Source organism: Mobula hypostoma, chromosome 23 (genome assembly GCF_963921235.1).
Source record: "Mobula hypostoma chromosome 23, sMobHyp1.1, whole genome shotgun sequence".
Taxonomy (NCBI): domain Eukaryota; kingdom Metazoa; phylum Chordata; class Chondrichthyes; order Myliobatiformes; family Myliobatidae; genus Mobula; species Mobula hypostoma.
In genome coordinates, this window is record NC_086119.1 from 48652953 (window position 1) to 48671153 (window position 18201).

General features: G+C 40.4%; 1 protein-coding gene across 5 annotated transcripts in view; it reads right to left on the reverse strand.

Moving 5' to 3' along the window:
• Nucleotides 1-18201, reverse strand: part of srrm3 (serine/arginine repetitive matrix 3) — a 417679-nt gene that overhangs the window by 99347 nt on the left and 300131 nt on the right. For all 5 annotated transcript variants that reach the window (XR_010015899.1, XM_063031472.1, XM_063031471.1 and 2 more), the window contains 2 exons: nt 14422-14529; nt 9538-9772 (listed from right to left, as the gene is read on the reverse strand). Coding sequence is in view for 4 of the 5 variants with exons in the window: in XM_063031472.1 (XP_062887542.1) it covers nt 9538-9772; nt 14422-14529 (343 nt within the window). In the remaining variant the exon portion in view is untranslated. The remainder of the gene's footprint in view (nt 1-9537; nt 9773-14421; nt 14530-18201) is intronic.

Consider the following 18201-nt stretch of genomic DNA (forward strand, 5'->3'; position numbering starts at 1 on the left):
TTCAGTTAAAAATATATTCTCAGAGTGAGCTTGTTGCTGGCAAGGCTGAAGTGATTGATTTCTTTGTGATGATGGGGTGACCAACTGTTCCCAGTTTTTTATAGTAATTTGATACACATGAGTTTCTTGCTAGATTATGTTAGAATGCAATTGTGCAGACAGAGGAGGGAAGTCAGATGTTGTTCTATGCAGATAGGGGTGATGTTCTGTGTTCTGCCTTTGGGCAATTGGTTTATTTTCTACTATGCACATTCAGCTTTTATTTTGAAATGAAATGTTTCAGCTCTGCATTGGGTCACTTCCTGTAGGAAGTAGGAAAGCACATTGGCTGCCCCAAGGTTTATGTTAGGAGTGAAATAAGTTTCCATGTAAAGCTATCCAGTTGTTTCCCCAACAGAAGCATTGCTTGTAAGCTAATGTTATATTGTATAGATGTTAATCTTAAGGTAGCAATAAGATCTTGCTGAAATAGAATGTCATTTTTGAGTTTTGAGTTTATTAGACACTAACCTGGATGCTAATGGTTTACACATATCATTTACCGGTAGTATTGTTGGAATCTTATAATATTTTCCTTCAGGAAACTTAACTAAGTTCTTAGTTATCTGTGCATATTTACTTGTGTGAATGGAACAAGGTGGTAATTCCATTGTATTTTGTTTCACTCCTTATTCACTCTGTCATGCCATTGTGTCTGCAATAAATAAAAAGAAACCAGGAGCTGAAGGCTATACCCTGCCTCTCATGTCATTTCTGGATGGGGTTTGGCTGACAGTCTGGTTGATATCATAACAGATCAGTGAGGGCAGTACACTCTGCCTTTTGCTCAGAAGCATGAGACAACCCTTATCTTATTATTTTTACTGATGTATTCAGATATATTATATCACCAAGGTACTCGTATCTGACTTAGTTAGTGCTTGCTCTTGATGTAAGTACAATGAACATAGAGAGAGCAATGCTCTTTAAATTTTTCTTTTGTGCATAGTTACACTCTAAACCATTAAGTTTCAAGACTGTCATCTTTTTAAATGAGCTATGAGTTGAACCACCTCTATTATATAATATATCTATTCAAAATTTAGGGAACTACACCTAACTTATAAATTCTATGGATGTTTCCCACAATTTGCAAACCGTTTTGCTGGCAATTATAATGAAGTGTATGCACCACGTAGTTCAGTCAGTCAAAGCAAAAAGATGGAGGATACGTTCAACCAGTTATGCTTTCTGTCAGTACAAGTAGAACTGGTAAGTTAAAGCACATCGGTCAACAGTGAGTGATGTATTTAGTACCATGCCAATGATATAGAAGGTGATTACAGCTTTCGACAAGGTCCACCATGGCAGGCAGATCCAGAAGATTATGGCACATGGGATCCATGGAGCGTAGTTAGACTGGACTCAAAGTTGACTTGGTCATTGAAGACCGAGGAGAGTGGAACAGGAGTGTTATTCTGACCAGTGTTGATCTACAGGGATCTGCTGCTTGCATATATACATGGTTTGGAAAAAAATCATAGGTAAGTTTGCAGATGAAACAAAAATTAATGGAGGCACAAGATTGTAGATGCTAGAATCTGGACTAATGTACAAAGCACTGGAAGAACTCAGCGAGTCAGGCAGCATTAATGGAGAGAAATGGACAATCAACATTGCGCCTGGACCAATGTCCTTCCAGCAGGTTGTTCCAAAAATTCGCAGAGGTGAGAAAGGTTGTCAAAGGATTCCTTAGGATACAGACCAGTTGGAAATATGGATAGAGAATTGGCAGATGGAGTGTAATCCGGGCAAGTGTAAGGTATTGCACTTTGGAAAGTCAAAGGGGAAAGAATACAGTAAATTCCAGGGCCGTTAGGAACACTGATGTACAGTGGGATTTAGAGATGTACATTCCTAGCTCCGTGAAAGTGGAAACACATGTAGTTAGGGTGGAAAAGACGCACAGTAATCCTACCTTCATCAGTCGGATGTTGAGTATAAGAATCAAGAAGTCTTGTTGTATATGTACCTGTATGTATAAAACTGTATTTGGATCTCATTTAGAGTATTATGTGCAATTCTAGTTGCTTCATTACAGTATGGGATGTGGACGCTTTGGAAAGGATGCAGAAGACATTCACTGAGATGCTGTCTGGATTAAAGAGGACTAGGCTATAAAGAGTAGTTTCATACATTTGCAGTGTTTTCATTGTAATGTCAGCGGCTGAGGGGACAGGAAACATGCTAGAGGCAGGAAACATGTTCCCGACGTTGGGGGAGTCCAGAACCAGAGGCCACAGTTTAAGAATAAGGGGTAGACAATTTAGAATGGAGTTGAGGAAAAACTTTTTCACACAGAGGGTTGTGGTTCTGTGGAATGCTCTGCCTCAGAAGGCAGTGGAGGCCAATTCTCTGGATTCTTTCAAGAACGAGTTAGGTAGAGCTCTTCAAGATAGCGGAGTGAAGGAATATGGGGAGAAGGCAGGAAAAGGATACTGATTGTGGATGATCAGCCATGATCACAGTGAATGGTGGTGCTGGCTCGAAGGGCTGAATGGCCTACTCCTGCACCTATTGTCTATTATCTATTGGCTAAACCAAAGTATAGAAAATTACAAGATGTCTGTTTCTTTTTCGCAGGATGGCATACGAGAGAGAGGGACTGCTTAGAGGGGATTTAAAAGGTAAGTTTTATTCATACAGGGCGGTAGGTGCAGATAGGATAGGAATGGTTAAGGGGCATTTAGACAGTCACATAAACTGGCAGGGAGTGGAGGGACGCACAAGACGTACAGGCAGATGGATTTATTTACACTGACGTCACCAAGGTCCTGTTCCTGTGCTGAATTGTCGCATGTTCCAATCCTACTTGAGGCATTATTTACTATGATTTTCTCAAAATAGACCCTCAGTTAATTGCTAAGATTTCAGCTTACTGTGAAAATTGATTTTTTTGGTCTTCTTTAGATCAGTGAACTGTCATACAATTCTCAGATCAGTAAATTTGTTATAAATGGAATCAATTTCAGGGAATTGTTATCTGATTTCCTTTAAGAATAAGTGGTTTAGTACAGTACTTTAAGTGCGGATCAGTACAGAATTTAAAAAATTGTGGTTTAAAAAAATAATTGTTGTAACATGTAATTTAGTGGCATGGTAGCGTGGTTAGCACAAACATTTGCAGTACCAGTGACATGGGTTCAATTCCTGTCACTGCCTGGAAGGAGTTTGTTCGTGCTCCCCATGGCAGTATGGGTTTCCTCTGGATGCTCTGGTTTCCTCCCACAGTCCAAAGACCTACTGGTTGGGAGGTTAATTGGTCATTGTAAATTGTCCCGTGATTAGACTAGGATTAAATCGAGGGATTGCTGGGCGGTGCATCTTGGGCGGCCAAAATAGACTATTTAGAGCTGTATCTTGAAAAATAAAAATAAATAAAATTCATTAACAAAACCTCTGTATTCTGTTCAAGTGCCATGCAATAGTTTTAAGGTGCTTGGAAATAGGTACCGAGGGGATGTCAGGGTTAAGTTTTTCACACAGAGAGTGGTGGGTGCGTGGAATTCACAGCCGACAGCGGCAGTGGAGGTGGATACAGTAGGGCCTTTTAAGAGCCTCTTAGATAGGTACACGGAGCTTAGAGAAACAGAGGGCTGTGCGCTGGGGAAATTCTAGGCAGTGTCTAGAGTAGGTTACATGGTCGGCACAACATTGTGGGCCAAAGGGCCTGTAATGTGATGTAGATTTCTATGTTCTATGTTCTATGTTCAATAAATCAAGGTGAATGATGAAATTTAGTTTTCACAGTTTTACTTTTTGTTGGGCAAGTTGGCAGTATTTTTGTGCAGGGTTTAATTTCGTATGAATAATGGTGCTACGGTGCTGTTTGGTGAAGAAAGTACAACTGGACAGAGCCAATAGTGATAATGTGGGAACACAGGGGACGCTGGAATGTGGAGTGAAAAGAAACAAACTGCTGTAGGAATTCAGCGAGCCAGGCAGCCAAAGGAATGGCTGGTGTTCCAAGTTGAGACTCTCCCTCAGGACTGAGAGCAGAGGGAAGATAGCCAGTTTGAAGAGGTATCAGGGGAGGGAGACAGACTAGCAAGTGGTTGGTGGAACTGGGTGAGATTGGAAATGAAGCTAAGTGGGGGGAGAGGGAGGAAGCAACTTAGAGATAGAGGCTGTTGAACCATAGGTGGAAAAAGGTAAAGGTGTGGGCAGGTGGGCAGGTGAAGCACAGAGCAAAGATGAGAAGGAACTGGATATAGAGACTGAAGAATGATAAATTGAAGTAGGTAGGGGAGGAAATGAAGGGCAAGTGAAGCCAGATTTTTTTTTGGGGGGGGGTGGGAGGGCATGTGTTGGATAGGGAAGGTAGGCCATCGAGGTAGAAGCAGAAACCAAGGTGGATAGGTAAGTCTTAAATGCAAGAGACTTTGTTGATGCTGGAAATCCAGAGCAACACATATAAATGCTGACGAAGGCTCTTGACCCGAAACGTCAGCTGCATATTCCTCTCCATAGATGCTGCCTGAGCTGCTGAGTTCCCCCAGCGCTTTGTACGTGTTGCTCTGGACAGGTCAGTGAGTAATGGGCACATTGAGCTAGGTGGGGCAGAGTAATGAATGTAGGTGAGGGGAGGGCCGATAGAAAAGGTGAACAAGGGAAGAGAGAATCTGGGGGAGGGAGGGAGGCGAAAGGTACACCAGGGGTGTGGGTTACCAGGAATTGGAAAACTCAACAAAACCACAACCCCATTGGGTTGTGGACTCCCTAGGAAGAGGATGAGGTGTTACTCCTTTAGTTTGTTTCTGGCCTCGTGGTAGCCACGGAGAAGACCGAGGATGGACTGGTCAGTGTGGCATTGGTAAGGGTAACTCAAATAGCATGCAATTGGAAACTCAAGATGGTTGTTTTAGATAGAATGCTAGCACTCTGCAGAACTGTCGCCTAGACTACACTTAGTCTCATTCATGTGGAAGAGACCACATCGAGAGTACTGAGTGCAATAGTCGAGATCGACAGAGATGGTTGTGAATTCCTGCCTCGCCTGGAAGGGCTGTTGAGGTCCTGGGAATGGTGGTGAAGGAAGAGGTGTAGGGACAAATGTCCTGTCAGTCTTGCTGTACACAGGAAGGAGGTCTGGGCTGCATTCAGCTTGCCACAAACAACATTCATCAGAATTTTTAAATACCTCAGTGAGGTAGGGAAAGAGAAAGGCATACCATATGATTGACAGGATTTAAATGTCAGCGGGCAGTCAGTTTTGTCCAGAAATCTAAATCAATAGGACAGTATGACATTTCAGTCTGCTTTCTCGCACACCCGTGTCACACGGAGACACTTACACAAATTCCACAGTGACTGCAGATGCAGATTGCCTCAGGAGGCTGCAGCAGCTACAGGGAATGTTCTAATTTCATGCTTTGCAAAAATCCACAAAAACTGAACACACAGTAAATGTTTTTATTGTACCTCCTGGGTTCAAATCAGTGAAGGGATATCAGTCTGACAAGGGCTGATGGACTTGGATCTAAAACATGTCACTCACAATAATCAATAACTACCGGCTTACCTGTGAAGCTTAAGGGAATAAAATGGACAGATACATTTCAGTTAACACTCGATTTGATGGGAAAAAAAGTAGTAACGATTCTTTTTATGTGTGTTTCAATTCAGATTCCATGCAGATTCTCAAATTGGTCTTTCCCGTTTGTAAAGATTTACCTCTAACTCTTCCTGGGGCTCTTCATGGCCCTGGATATGGTTGGTCTGCTTTGGAACCAGGCAGATTTTGGGTGGGATAGCCGAATTATTTCAGGAGGAAAATAAGGTGATAAGAGTTTGACTTGGGAATGAAACTCAGATAATCCCACTCAGGATGTTATGACATTAATTATTAATTTTTGAGGCACCTTTTATAATCTGCGCAGTAAAGATCAGATGGCAGCCCCGAATCCATTTACAGCTAGATGATGCTAGGTCTAACGCTTCCTCAAACAACAAGAGCTGGAATGAGTCTGAACAGAAGACTTATTTCTTGTACCCATGGAAATATCCATCTTTCATAAGCCTGAGCTACACAACGTTTTGGTAGCGACAGAGTGAGGTGTATGGTGGTCATTTTCCCAAGCGGCCACTTTCAGCTACTGCATGTTGAATTCCACTGAGCTCATTTGGAATGGGTGTTGTTGACCAATCGTATTGACGCACGGATGATTGACAGGCAATCTCCCTTCCAATCATAGTCAATGGCTGTCAAGGTTAGTCACTCCAACGTCTCACAGCTCTAGGCTCGGGATTATAAGAAGGGTCTCCAATCAGATAAAAACCGATTATTTTTGCTACTAGTCATGTGTTAACTGTGTTGCACCATTTCATTCAATACCTACAATGTGAGTGGTGTTCTCATCTGGATGAATACCAGAAGACTAGCAGGCAACATGGACTGAACCTAACCTGGTTACACATCTGCTGTGGAGATCATACCAGCAATAAGACCATACGACATAGGAGCTGAATTTGGCCCTTTGGCCCATCGAGTCTGCTCCACAATACCAGGGTCACATTAAATCCTCTTTCAAAAATCTTACAACTGTCTCAGGGGTCCTCAAGTTTGCAGTAATCAGCATGACACAAAAGCATTTCAATAATGGAAAATTTAGAACTATCATAACGCTGATAAAAAAAAGTTTCTTAACAGAAGACCAACATGATTTTGCCTCTGTGTACTGTGGCATAAAGTTCATATAATTTATGTAACTTAAGTACTGTGATACTGAATTTTTAAAAAATGAACTTGGTTTAAGGTAGAAATCAGGAGCTGGTCATTTAATCCTCTGAACCTTTTCAGTGATGCAATGTAATTGTGAATGACCTACGACACACTTTTACCACATCCCTTAAAGGAACTTTAGTTAAAAGAATTTATAAAATAACTGAACAAAAATAGCAATGAAATGCACCTTTCACCAATATTTTCTGGACTTGCTAAAACACCGGGAGACCAAGCAGCACATGATTCATCATTTCTGATTCTATCCTTACCAGAACAGATCAAGGGACACTGGTTACTTTGCTGCAATGCATGAGGGGGGACAGGAATCCCAAACTGAATTTCAGGAGCTAAGCTCAGGTAAGGGAGGTGGCAATCAGAAAAAGAAAGGGCACGAATCACAAGAGCAAGTTGACATCCAAGGAGAAACCAATATTATAAATGTCTGCAAGGGAGAAATTCATCTTTAGTCACTAAGGCTAAATATGTACAAGATTAACTGCCCAGAAAATCAAATTTACAGAGTTTTGTATAGTCAATGTTTGTGTTCACATCGAGCACCAGTGACTAAAGTCAAGCAGTTTTCCCAACATCTCTGAGGTAAATGACTAAGGACTCCCACACAACCTGTGACCAGCTGCTGAATATTTGGTATTAACACAATAAGCTTCAAGTTGATGGTATCGGTAATTTTAACAGCGATGCAGCTATTTAATTAGAGAATTGTTTGAGGGATATGGATTTTGAACAGTGTGTTTTGTTTATGATTTTCACTTCTGAGAGAGATGGAGATGATTTTTAAAGTTTCCAGGGTGCCGTGCACTAGTGTCAGCTGATGCTGCTTCCATTATTCATTATTCACTATCTAGTTTATAGGCAGCTTCTTGCTAGTGGTGAAAAGCAGTGAGTGGAGGACATCCCCATTAATTGGAATACCACAGGTAGCAGTGAATTGACAATAAATAAGCCTCGGTTTCAGGCTAATGTCAGTGTCACATCTCTGGGCAGGCTTTGCTTGAACCTCTGGCTACAGTTGTGGAGAAAAGCTTAGTCCACAGTTGGTGCTTTCATTCACAGTCAGACGGCGAACTGAAGATTCTAATTTTACGAGGCACAGGATTTTGGAGGCAGCGCCCTGGAGTGACGAGTATTCTGGAATATCAGCCTCTTGCAATTTTGCCCTGCTAGTGTCCTTCATGGTGCATCTTCTCCTCGCTAATTCAAAAATGACCAGACAAGAGACTGATCCCCCATATTAAAGGCTCAGTACAGGAAAGCAACTACACTACAGGAATAAAATGAGCAGAACTTCTGGGTGGGATTGCTGAGGCTGGCGAGCATGATGCGAGTCTGAAATGCATGTGCAGTAAGGGAAGAAAACATGATTACACCAGGATTAAAAAGATCATGTTCTGCCAAATAAAATACCCAGTAAGAAAATATATATAACTGCTATCTGAAGGGGGTACAGATTGTTACTCCATCATTTGTTTCTACCCGGGGGGGGGGGGTGGCGGTGGCAGAATATTCAAGGTAGTGACATTGATGAGGAAGAACTTTGAAAGTCATATCGTCTTAAGGACACTCCCTTCATTCACCATCACGTGGCATCAGACTGCTTCTCCTGTATTTTGTTTCACAGTACAGGAAAAATGGAATACATCAGACATTAGTTTTGGTAACCCCTGCCCCCTTTGAACCAAAATAAGGCAGGCAACGGTCACACAAAAAAGCTGTGGAGATGTGTGCTGGGACTAGCTCATTGCCCACACCACTGAGATTTTTCAACAGTGCACTGATGAAGCCATAACCGGCAGACTGCAATTTGTCACAATGGGGCCAGAGTGTGAAAGCTGATAAGAACCCATGAAAAAGAGACTTTCTTAGATGGCCTACATTATGTTCTGCTTTGGTAACAAAGTCAAATCAGTTCTATCCTTTTGTTTAAGCTAAATAGCTTTTCCTTTTGAAATATCTAACTAATTCCTTTCTAAAGTATCTTTCACATGTTTCCATCAAGTTTTCAAACATATGTTTAGATCATAAAAACACAGTGCAGAATAACTTTACCCTCAACTTCTCTTGTCATTGTTAATTATTTGATATCATTGTTCTGTGCATGTGCTGCCAGTAAAAACTGCTTCTCCTCGTTTACTAAAACCATTCATAAGCTAGACTACTTCCCTTTCAACTTAGAGCAACCATAACCTGCTCCAAAGAAAATATCAGTTTAACTCTGATTTCTCTGAACACCTGCAATCCCTTATCCCTACTGATTGAAAATATTGTTAATGGCGTAATACAATCCAAAATTTAGTGAAAGGCTAGTCTGTTTCATTTCTGTTCTCCCCAACTTTTCCTTATTAACTAAATATAATTTTCACTAAAGGCTTCAATGAAATGTTCATCATTTCAACTGACAAATTTCTGGAATACAAGGGTGCAATTTCCATATGGACCAGAGGACATTCTGATAATAACGGGGCACTCTTTGCTAAATTGCAGCTTGTAGATTTGGAATTTAACACAAATGATTCTCAGTGTCAATGAACTGCACATGCTGTTCAGATGGAAATGAGAAATAGAAAACAATGCTGGAGAATGGAGAGCACACACAAGATTCTGATTGGAAACTGGCTTCAAAAACTCCCCAGAACAGAGAGAGAGAGAAAGAGAGAGAGAGAGAGAGAGAGTGAGAGAGAGAGAGAAAAGTTGTTGGAGAGGAAAAAGAGAGAGAGAAGAGGAAAACCAAAGAAAAGAAGGAAAAGACTACATACATCCTGTGATCTGTTTGGTGGATGTCTGTGTCTGTCACTCCACGAAGGGCCCTTGTGTCCGTTCTCCCTGGGAGTCACTGATCGGTTGCGTCGGTCTTGCAGAGGAGACTGACTGGGACTGGATCGAGTGCAACAAGGCTTTCGCTCACTTATGTGACTCTTCGGTTGTCTGGACATAGCACTGTGTTTGTTTTTGGAATGTGATCTTCTGGGCTCTGACGATGGGCTGTGGGAACTGGAAAACAAAGATAATTATTCAGCTGAAAGAATTAGGTCTTTATTGAGTTCCAACTCTTGATCAATGGGTGAACTTTGATTATTTTTTAGTCAATAAACAGTACAGAGATCCAGCCTGTTTTTGATTTTAATAGAGGATGCAGCGAATTCACAAATATAATCCAGCACATTTTTGACTACCTTCCACCCCTCAATCAGTCCTCCACACAGCTTGCTTCATAGAAAGTTCCATCTAACCAGAAAGCTACACAGTGTCACTCTTGGACAACCATGCCATATTTTAATTTGTGTAACCTTGTTTGGTGCAACTCTTCCCAATTTAAATAAAAATCTGATCTTCTATTGGTCCTTTCAAAGTGTATGATTTCACATTTACCATCTGCCAGACCTACCTAGGCTTTACCCATAGCCCTCTATTTTTCTGAGATCCATGTAGCCATCCAGGAGCCTCTTAAAAGATCCTATTGTTTCCACCTCCACCACCACCGCCGGCAACCCATTCCACGCACTCACCACTCTCTGCGTAAAAAAATTACCCCTGACATCTCCTCTGTACCTACTTCCAAGTACCTTAAGAATATACCCTCTCGTGCTAGCAATTTCAGCCCTGGGGTAAAACCTCTGACTATCCACACAATCAATGCCTCTGATTACCTTATACACCTTTATCAGGTCACCTCTCATCCTCTGTCGCTCCAAGGAGAAAAGGCTGAGTTCACTCTACCTGTTTTCATAAGGCATGCTCCCCAATCCAGGCAACATCCTTGTAAATATGCTCTGCACCCTTTCTATAGTTTCCATGTCCTTCCTGTAGTGAGGCAACCAGAATTGAGCACAGTACTCCAGGTGGGGTCTGACCAGGGTCCTATATAGCTACAACATTACCTCTCGGCTCTTAAACTCAGTCCCATGATTGATGAAGGCCAATGCACCGTATGCCTTCTTAATCACAGTGTCGACCTGCGTAGCAGCTTTGAGTGGACTCCAACCCCTCGCTATTTCGTGTCTACAGACGTTAAATTACTGGCCGATAGTTACCCGCCTTTTGCCTACATCACTGTTTAAGTGGTATGATATTCACTGTCTTCCAGTCTGATGGGACCTGCCCAGAGTCCAGAGAATTTTGGTAAATCATCACAAGTTACTATAAATTCTGTAATTTCTTTCAGTACCCTGTGATGCATCCCATCAGGACCAGAGGACCTGTCTATCTTTAGGCTCACTAGTTTAGTCATCCCTACCTCTTTAATGACAGTGAATGTATTGAGATCCTCACCTCCCATTGCACCCATAACATCTCTCCTTAGCATATTAGACATGTCCTCCACTGTGAAGACTGACACAAAAGAACTGTTCAAGGCTTTGGCATTACTCAATATTAATTCCCCCTTCTCATCTTCACATTAACTTTCTCCTCTCCCCTCCACTTTATATAGCTATAGGAACATACTATCTGTTTATATATTTTACAATAATTTCCTCTCATAACCTTCTCCCCTTTTTGCTTTTTTAAGTTTTCCCAATCTTCCAGTTCCCCACTACTCTTGGTGATTTCATATGCATGAGCTTTTATTTTAATGCTTTATTTTATTTACTTCAATATTCAATGCTGGCTCTCCTCTCTCTTACCGTTCTTGCTTTTAACTAGAAAATACCTTCGTTGAGCAGCATGAAAAATGTCTTTGAAAGTCTTCAACTGTTCCTCAACTGTCTCACCATCTAGCCTGTGTTCCCAGTATATGTTAGCTAGCTCCTCCCTCTTCCCATTGTAGTCTCCCTTGTTCAGGGATAATACACTGGTTTTAGATTGAATTATTGCTCCTTGCATTTGAATGAGAAATTCAATTATACTGTGATCACTCTTTCCAAGAGGTTGTTAATTTTACATGGTCACAGGATCAGACCTCAGATAGCATTTTTCTTTGCAAGTTTCAGTGACATTCTGTGAAAGAAACTCTCACAGATGTATTCTGTGAAGTTTTTCTGAAGACTGTCTTGCCTAACTTGATTTGCCTAATCTATGTGTAGTCCCCCATGACAACTGCTGTTCCATCCTTACATGTATCACATATTTCTTGGTTGATTGTATGTGCCACTGTTATGTTATTGTTTGATGGCCAACAGGACAACACCCACCAGTGATATTTTCCCTTTACTATTCCTAATCTCTTCCCAGATGGATTCAATAATCTGCTCCTTAGATCTTATATTGTCTCTCACTATCCCCCTGATCTCATCCTTCATTACTCCAACTACCTTGTCTTCCTGTCTATTCGTCCATATTACCTGATAGCCTTGGACATTTAATTCCCACTCATCTCCACCCTGCAACCACGTTTCTGTAACGGTCACTGAATCATACCTCTCTGTATAGATTTGTGCTACAAATTCACTGACCTGGTTTTGAATACTGCAGGCATTCAGATAAAATGCCCTTACACTCATTGTCCTTTAGAATTTAATAACCTTTGTGTCCTTTGCATTTGACATTTCTGTACTCCACTCTGACTTTTATCTTTCCTAATTTTTGCTTAGGTCTCTGCAATCCAAGGAAATAGTCCATGGCATTGTTGTCTTCTTAGCAATATGGGGTAAGGATTACAGCAAAAGACATTAATTTGGTACAAAATGAGCATTACAATAGGGCAAATTAATTGCATGAATTATGTCAGCAATTCCACATAAATGTCTCAGTTTTGCGACCTGGTGTAAATGTATTGATTCTAAATTGAAAGGCTGAGCTTGGTGCCAATGTTCCCTCTGGAGTATCAAAGCAGAGTAGTAACTTGCTGAAATTCTCCAGTATTTACAATGGCAAATCTACTCTCAGATCCTGTGCTAGGTTAGACCTGGTACAGAATCCATATACTTTTCCTTTGAAAGGGGAGCCAAAAGCTGTGGAAAGAAAGATCACAAAAGGTTTGCATTTTATTTGATGTTTTAATTTAATGTTTTTATGTTTGCTGATTTTAAAAAATGCTAGAAGATAGGTTTTTATAATTACTTACTTTAAAATAATTTTAATGCATTTTTCATGTCAGAAATAATCAGAAACAGTGAAAAAGCCTTGATGAAAATTATAAATTATGAATAAGTGGCATGCATGTCAAACAGTGACACTAAGCAGCCTTGTGGCAGGTTGCATCTTGCATTGTAGGGTTTGGCATCTGTCAAAGGTTCATGATAGATTTTGTAAGGGGATGGGTCTGATGGACGTATATCACAAGATTGCATTGCTGCTGATTAGGACCTATCCGTTTAGCTCCAGGACCTTGGTACCGGTGTGTGACAACTTTTCAAATTGCCATGTAATGAATAAAGATCACAGGTAGCAGGTTTTCGAGTTTATCAGTAGCTCATCGTTCAAGGTGTTGTTCACATGTTCAGAAACAGCAAGTTTAGAGTTAGAATGTATGAATGTAATTCAAATGTAACTTGGAAAGTAGAGGGTAAGAAATTTAATTTAGATATATAGTGTGTGTGTGTGTGTGTGTGTGTGTGTATAAACATATATAAAGAGTATATAGGTTAGCAGCTGTACACATCTCTTAACATACAGAACTGAATGTGTACAACTATCATAACTATCTTTGTTGCACAAAATTGGTCTATATCAAGTAAAGGCAGATCAGACAGGCTCAGATAAAAAGCATAAAACATAGTCCAATCCCAGTTAAAAGTGATACATTTTGTCCTTTTTTAGATGTCATTATTTACTTGTGACATCATGATGATGCATTAATAAGGACACTAAACACCAAACTGAGTAACCGTGTGTTAAGCAGTTTTAATGCACTAAGAGACAGTAGACTAATATTTTCACTCTACCTCCTCATTTTTATTTATGTATCTCCCACTCTCTGTCCATCTTTTGTTTTCCTCTCTATATATTCTTTCCTTTCACTGTCTTTCTCAGATCTCTTTTACCCATGTCCTACAGCGATCTGGTCTTTAAGTGGGGTATAATATAAATTTCGAAACCACATGATGTCTAACATTTCAGGAAACAGAATTGGGTGCTACATAAAACCTACTCTGTTACAAATTTCAAAAAATTACCAGATAAGAGTTACAAATTGGGAATATTGTGACAATAAAGCCTCCTCTTAACTAGGATCATTCAATAGTCAGTGTTCAAACATTGAAAGCACTCCCTATATCTAATTCTATTACCTGCAATGTAACTGAATGCTGAATGTACTTCAGATAACATGTGCAGTACAAGTTGTATCATACTAATGAACAATTAATATTAACAAAGTTTCATTTCTTACCACGACTGTTTATGAATGTATATTAATACTTGTAATGAAAAAGTTTACATCAGGAAATTAGGTTTATAGGTAGGAATTCAGAATTAACAGGATTCTAATCAAGAGCTTTACCACATAATGTTCTCAATTTGTAACTCCCACCTGTTAAAATTTATATGAGTAGGTGTTATGTAACACCTGACTCTGTTTTACAAAATGTTGAAATTTTGTGGTCTAGCAATTTATTACGGATAAACTGTTGGTTTCTGGGATTGGATTTCAATGACCTATAACCTTCACACTGAAGTGAAACACTCCCTTATGTAAAGTCGAGGAAAGAACCACATACAGAAAATGCAGTGCTGCAGCAGAACATTCACCTCATAATACTGACCTGCTGAGAGATCTGGAAGTGCTATATACAGACGATGCAGAGACACTGCGAGAGCTGCAACAGCTCCGTGCTTTGTGCGGTTTCCGAGGTGGTGACTCACTGGGTGACCTACCGAGGAAATGAAGCACGCATGAGATATGGACCATTCTAAGCGAGGTCCTGAAGATGTTGCCAGCAGTGGAAATTTCTGGACAATACATTATTGGAAGAGCATCATCGGCAAACAATTCAGAATATAGCCCTTCAAGCAGAATATACCATTCAAACAGTTTACTTAATGAATCACAGCATTTTCGTCACTACAGGTGACCTCTGCAATATTGTGGGGTTGCGTACCTGGAAAACAGGCCATACCACAAATTTCTATAACACAAAGCCACAAGGCAGAAACACAAGTTGAGGGAAATAAATCTTGTGGGCATATTTACTTTTTCACATAAATTTAGTGAGAATTATTTTTATTTTCTGTATCTCTGATTTTTTCGACAGTGTCTTGTAATTTCTGTAAGGGTAAACTTCCATCAACCAAATGGCCATAATGCGGAGGTCACCTGCATTCATAATGTAAAAATATTAATTGTGATTAACCAAAAAAAATTTAAATTCTGATCCGAAATTGAAAGAATAAAGCCTACATTCCCCTGAGTTAGGAGGATTAAGATGAAATATTATTGATGTATTTAAGATATTAAAGGCTTTGTAAAGATTAATCAAGAGAAAATATTTCCTCTGGTAAAAAAATTAGATCAAGTGCATGACCTTAAGAATCAGCTGAGAGGTCAGAAAGTACTTCATTGAAAAAAATAGTACAAATCTGGAACATTTCCTCAGAGAGCTGTTAAGGCTGAGTATTGATTGAAAATTCAAACACTTCAATATATTTGCAAGCTAAGAATTTTAAGGATTACTGCATTTTGCCTCAAGATGCAATGAGTTCCAGACTAGCATTTGGGCCTTTCTTCATCTTCAGCTACATTCAATGGCTTTTCCATGCCTTGTTACTGATGGGAACACAGAGTAAGGCATACACGAGGAATTCTGCAGATGCTGGAAATTCAAGCAATGCACATCAAAGTTGCTGGTGAACGCAGCAGGCCAGGCAGCATCTCTAGGAAGAGGTACAGTCGACGGTCTCGGCCCGAAACCTCTTCCTAGAGAAAGAGTAAGGCATATTCACTCTTCCGGTGAACACATTTATGTACCTTGTCATGGATTCAAATTCACTCACCAACTCCAACAAGATAAAAACTCTTCAAGTTAACCTAATCCACATTTTTTTCCAAATCTTACAAGGGGTCCTGCAGTAAATATTATTCACCAACTAAATCAGCGATTCCCAATCTGGTGTCCACAGACCCCTCCATTAGTGGTAGGGGTCATTGATTTAAAAAAGGCTGAACTATTAATAGAGACTGTAGACACTGAAAACCCGAGCAAGGAAGAACTTGGCAGGTCACGCAGTATCTGCGGAAGGTCAGGGCCCTTCATCTCTACTAATAATATTATTATAATTTAATCTATTCCCAAACAGCAGTTGATCTGGTTTGCTACATCTTCCTAAATGATTCTGTCAGTGCTTCTAATAACTTAGTCCTCATCTCTATCCCACTATAATTAGAAATTCTTGCCCAAATTCTATACTTTCATTTAATATTCATTTTTCTAATTTTGGATGAGTCTTTGGCCAAATCCATTTTTCTTTACAACGCAGGAGGACATTTCAGTCCATCCAGTCTATACTAGCTCACAGAACAATTCTGTTGTCTTGTGAACTCTTCTTTCCACATTCCTATCAATTCCCCTCAGATTCGACCTCTGACCCACACATTAGAGGAATGTTTCCATAGTAACTTTCCTATCAGCTCACATCTTTTGGGAAGCAAGGGGAAACTGGGACACCCAGGGGGATGACATGAGATGACAGGGAGAATGTGGAAACTGCACACAGATAGCATTAGGAGTTCAGGACTGAACTCATTTCATTGGTGCCTGGAAGCAGCAGCTCTATTCGCTCCACTGATGTGCAGCCCAGTAAATCTTAATAATAAGATTATTACCATACCCCCTCTGCATTTTCTCAAGCGTTCAATATTATTCCAAAGGTAACAAATAACCGAGCAATCATATACCCAGACATTAGCCCATGTGCTTTTCTGGACTCTTATCAAGCAACATTTCGGTAATAAAAACAACTAGAAAGGGTTTTGAGTAAATAGACTATTAAACAAATAGTCCACATCTCTACCTGTGATCAATGTTATATATTGCAAGGCCTTAAACTTCACTTGCTTTTTAGTCTCATAAGAACACAAAACAAGCAATGACAATGGTTTATGTATTTGCATAATGTCTGCCTACTCTCTTTTAAGTACATTTAAAATAAATGCCAGAGCCTAATAATTGCTTTTCTATTTTTTACTAGTATTAAAGCAGTGTACATGATAATCTAACAGTGTCTTTAAAAGCCTGATAAAGATGATGCTCATCCAACTCAAGGTTTGCAACACAGTATTGTTGGGTTCCCATTGTAACATTACACTGCATCGGTTTCAACATACTCTTCAATACTGATACAGTTTCAGACTGAGCAGCTGCAAACAGTCAGCCCCAACCCTCAATGAAGCCTTAAAAGCATACATGCACAATGCAAGCATCCTTCTTCCAGCTGGTGCAGAGTAAGGCTGCTTCAAGAACATGTGAGAAGGAATGCAGTGTGCGCCCAGAGGCTCAAGGGGACCTGAACAAGCTGATCGAGAACATCTTGTGTAAGGGAGTGACCTTCAACACTGCAGTCTATTGCCAGGGATGTTATTGCAAAGAGTAACCTATGTAAACCTGCACCATTGAGAAACTTGCAATGCTAGCAAATCTCACACATCTCTGGTAAAGTTTGCTCCTCTCATCTGTGTGTCCTCTAGTCACTAGGTGCAGATTAAAGTAACAACATGTCATATTCTCTCTAGACAGTCTCCAACCTAATGGCATTAACATCTATTTCTCTATCTTCCAGAAGCCACTCCCCTCTGTTTCCCCAACCCTGTCTTTTTGTTTTCTCTTATTCCTCTGGCCTCTTTACCCCTTCTCTCCTGCTCTCTTGACCTGCCTATCACCCACATCTTCCTCCCTTTGGTTCTTCACCTTACCTTTATTCCACAGTTAGGGTCAGGAGCTATTATGGCCTTACTATCCTTTCCTATTAGATTTCTCTTCTTCAGCCCTTTGCCGCTTCCATCTATTATCTCTCAGTTTCTTACATTAGTCCCGCTTCACTCCCACATACCTTCCTACCTTTCCCGTCACCTCAATTCACCAGCTTGTGTTACCTCTGTTTCCCCCCCCCCCACCCTTTTATTCTAGCTTCTACTCTCTTTTTCTCCATTCCTAATGGAAAGCCTTGGCCTAAAAAGTTGACTGTCCATTTCTCTGGCCTGACCTGACCTGCTGGGTTCCTCCAGTGTTTTCTGTGTCACTCAGGGACTCTTTAGGTTTTGACATTTCTATCCAGGGAAAAGACTTTGACTATCTTCTCTACCTATACCTCTCATAATTATAAAGATTATTATCAGACTGCCCCCTAAGCCCTCAATCAACCAGAGAAACTAATCCCAGTTTATCCAACCTCTCACTGTAGCTAACACCTTCTAATCCAGGCAAGATCCTGTTAAATCTCCTCTGTACTCTCTCCAGAGTCTTCACATCCTTCCTGTAGTACTACATACGATACTCCAAGTGCAGCCCAACCAAAGTTCTATACAACTGCATTGTGAAAATCATGGAAGA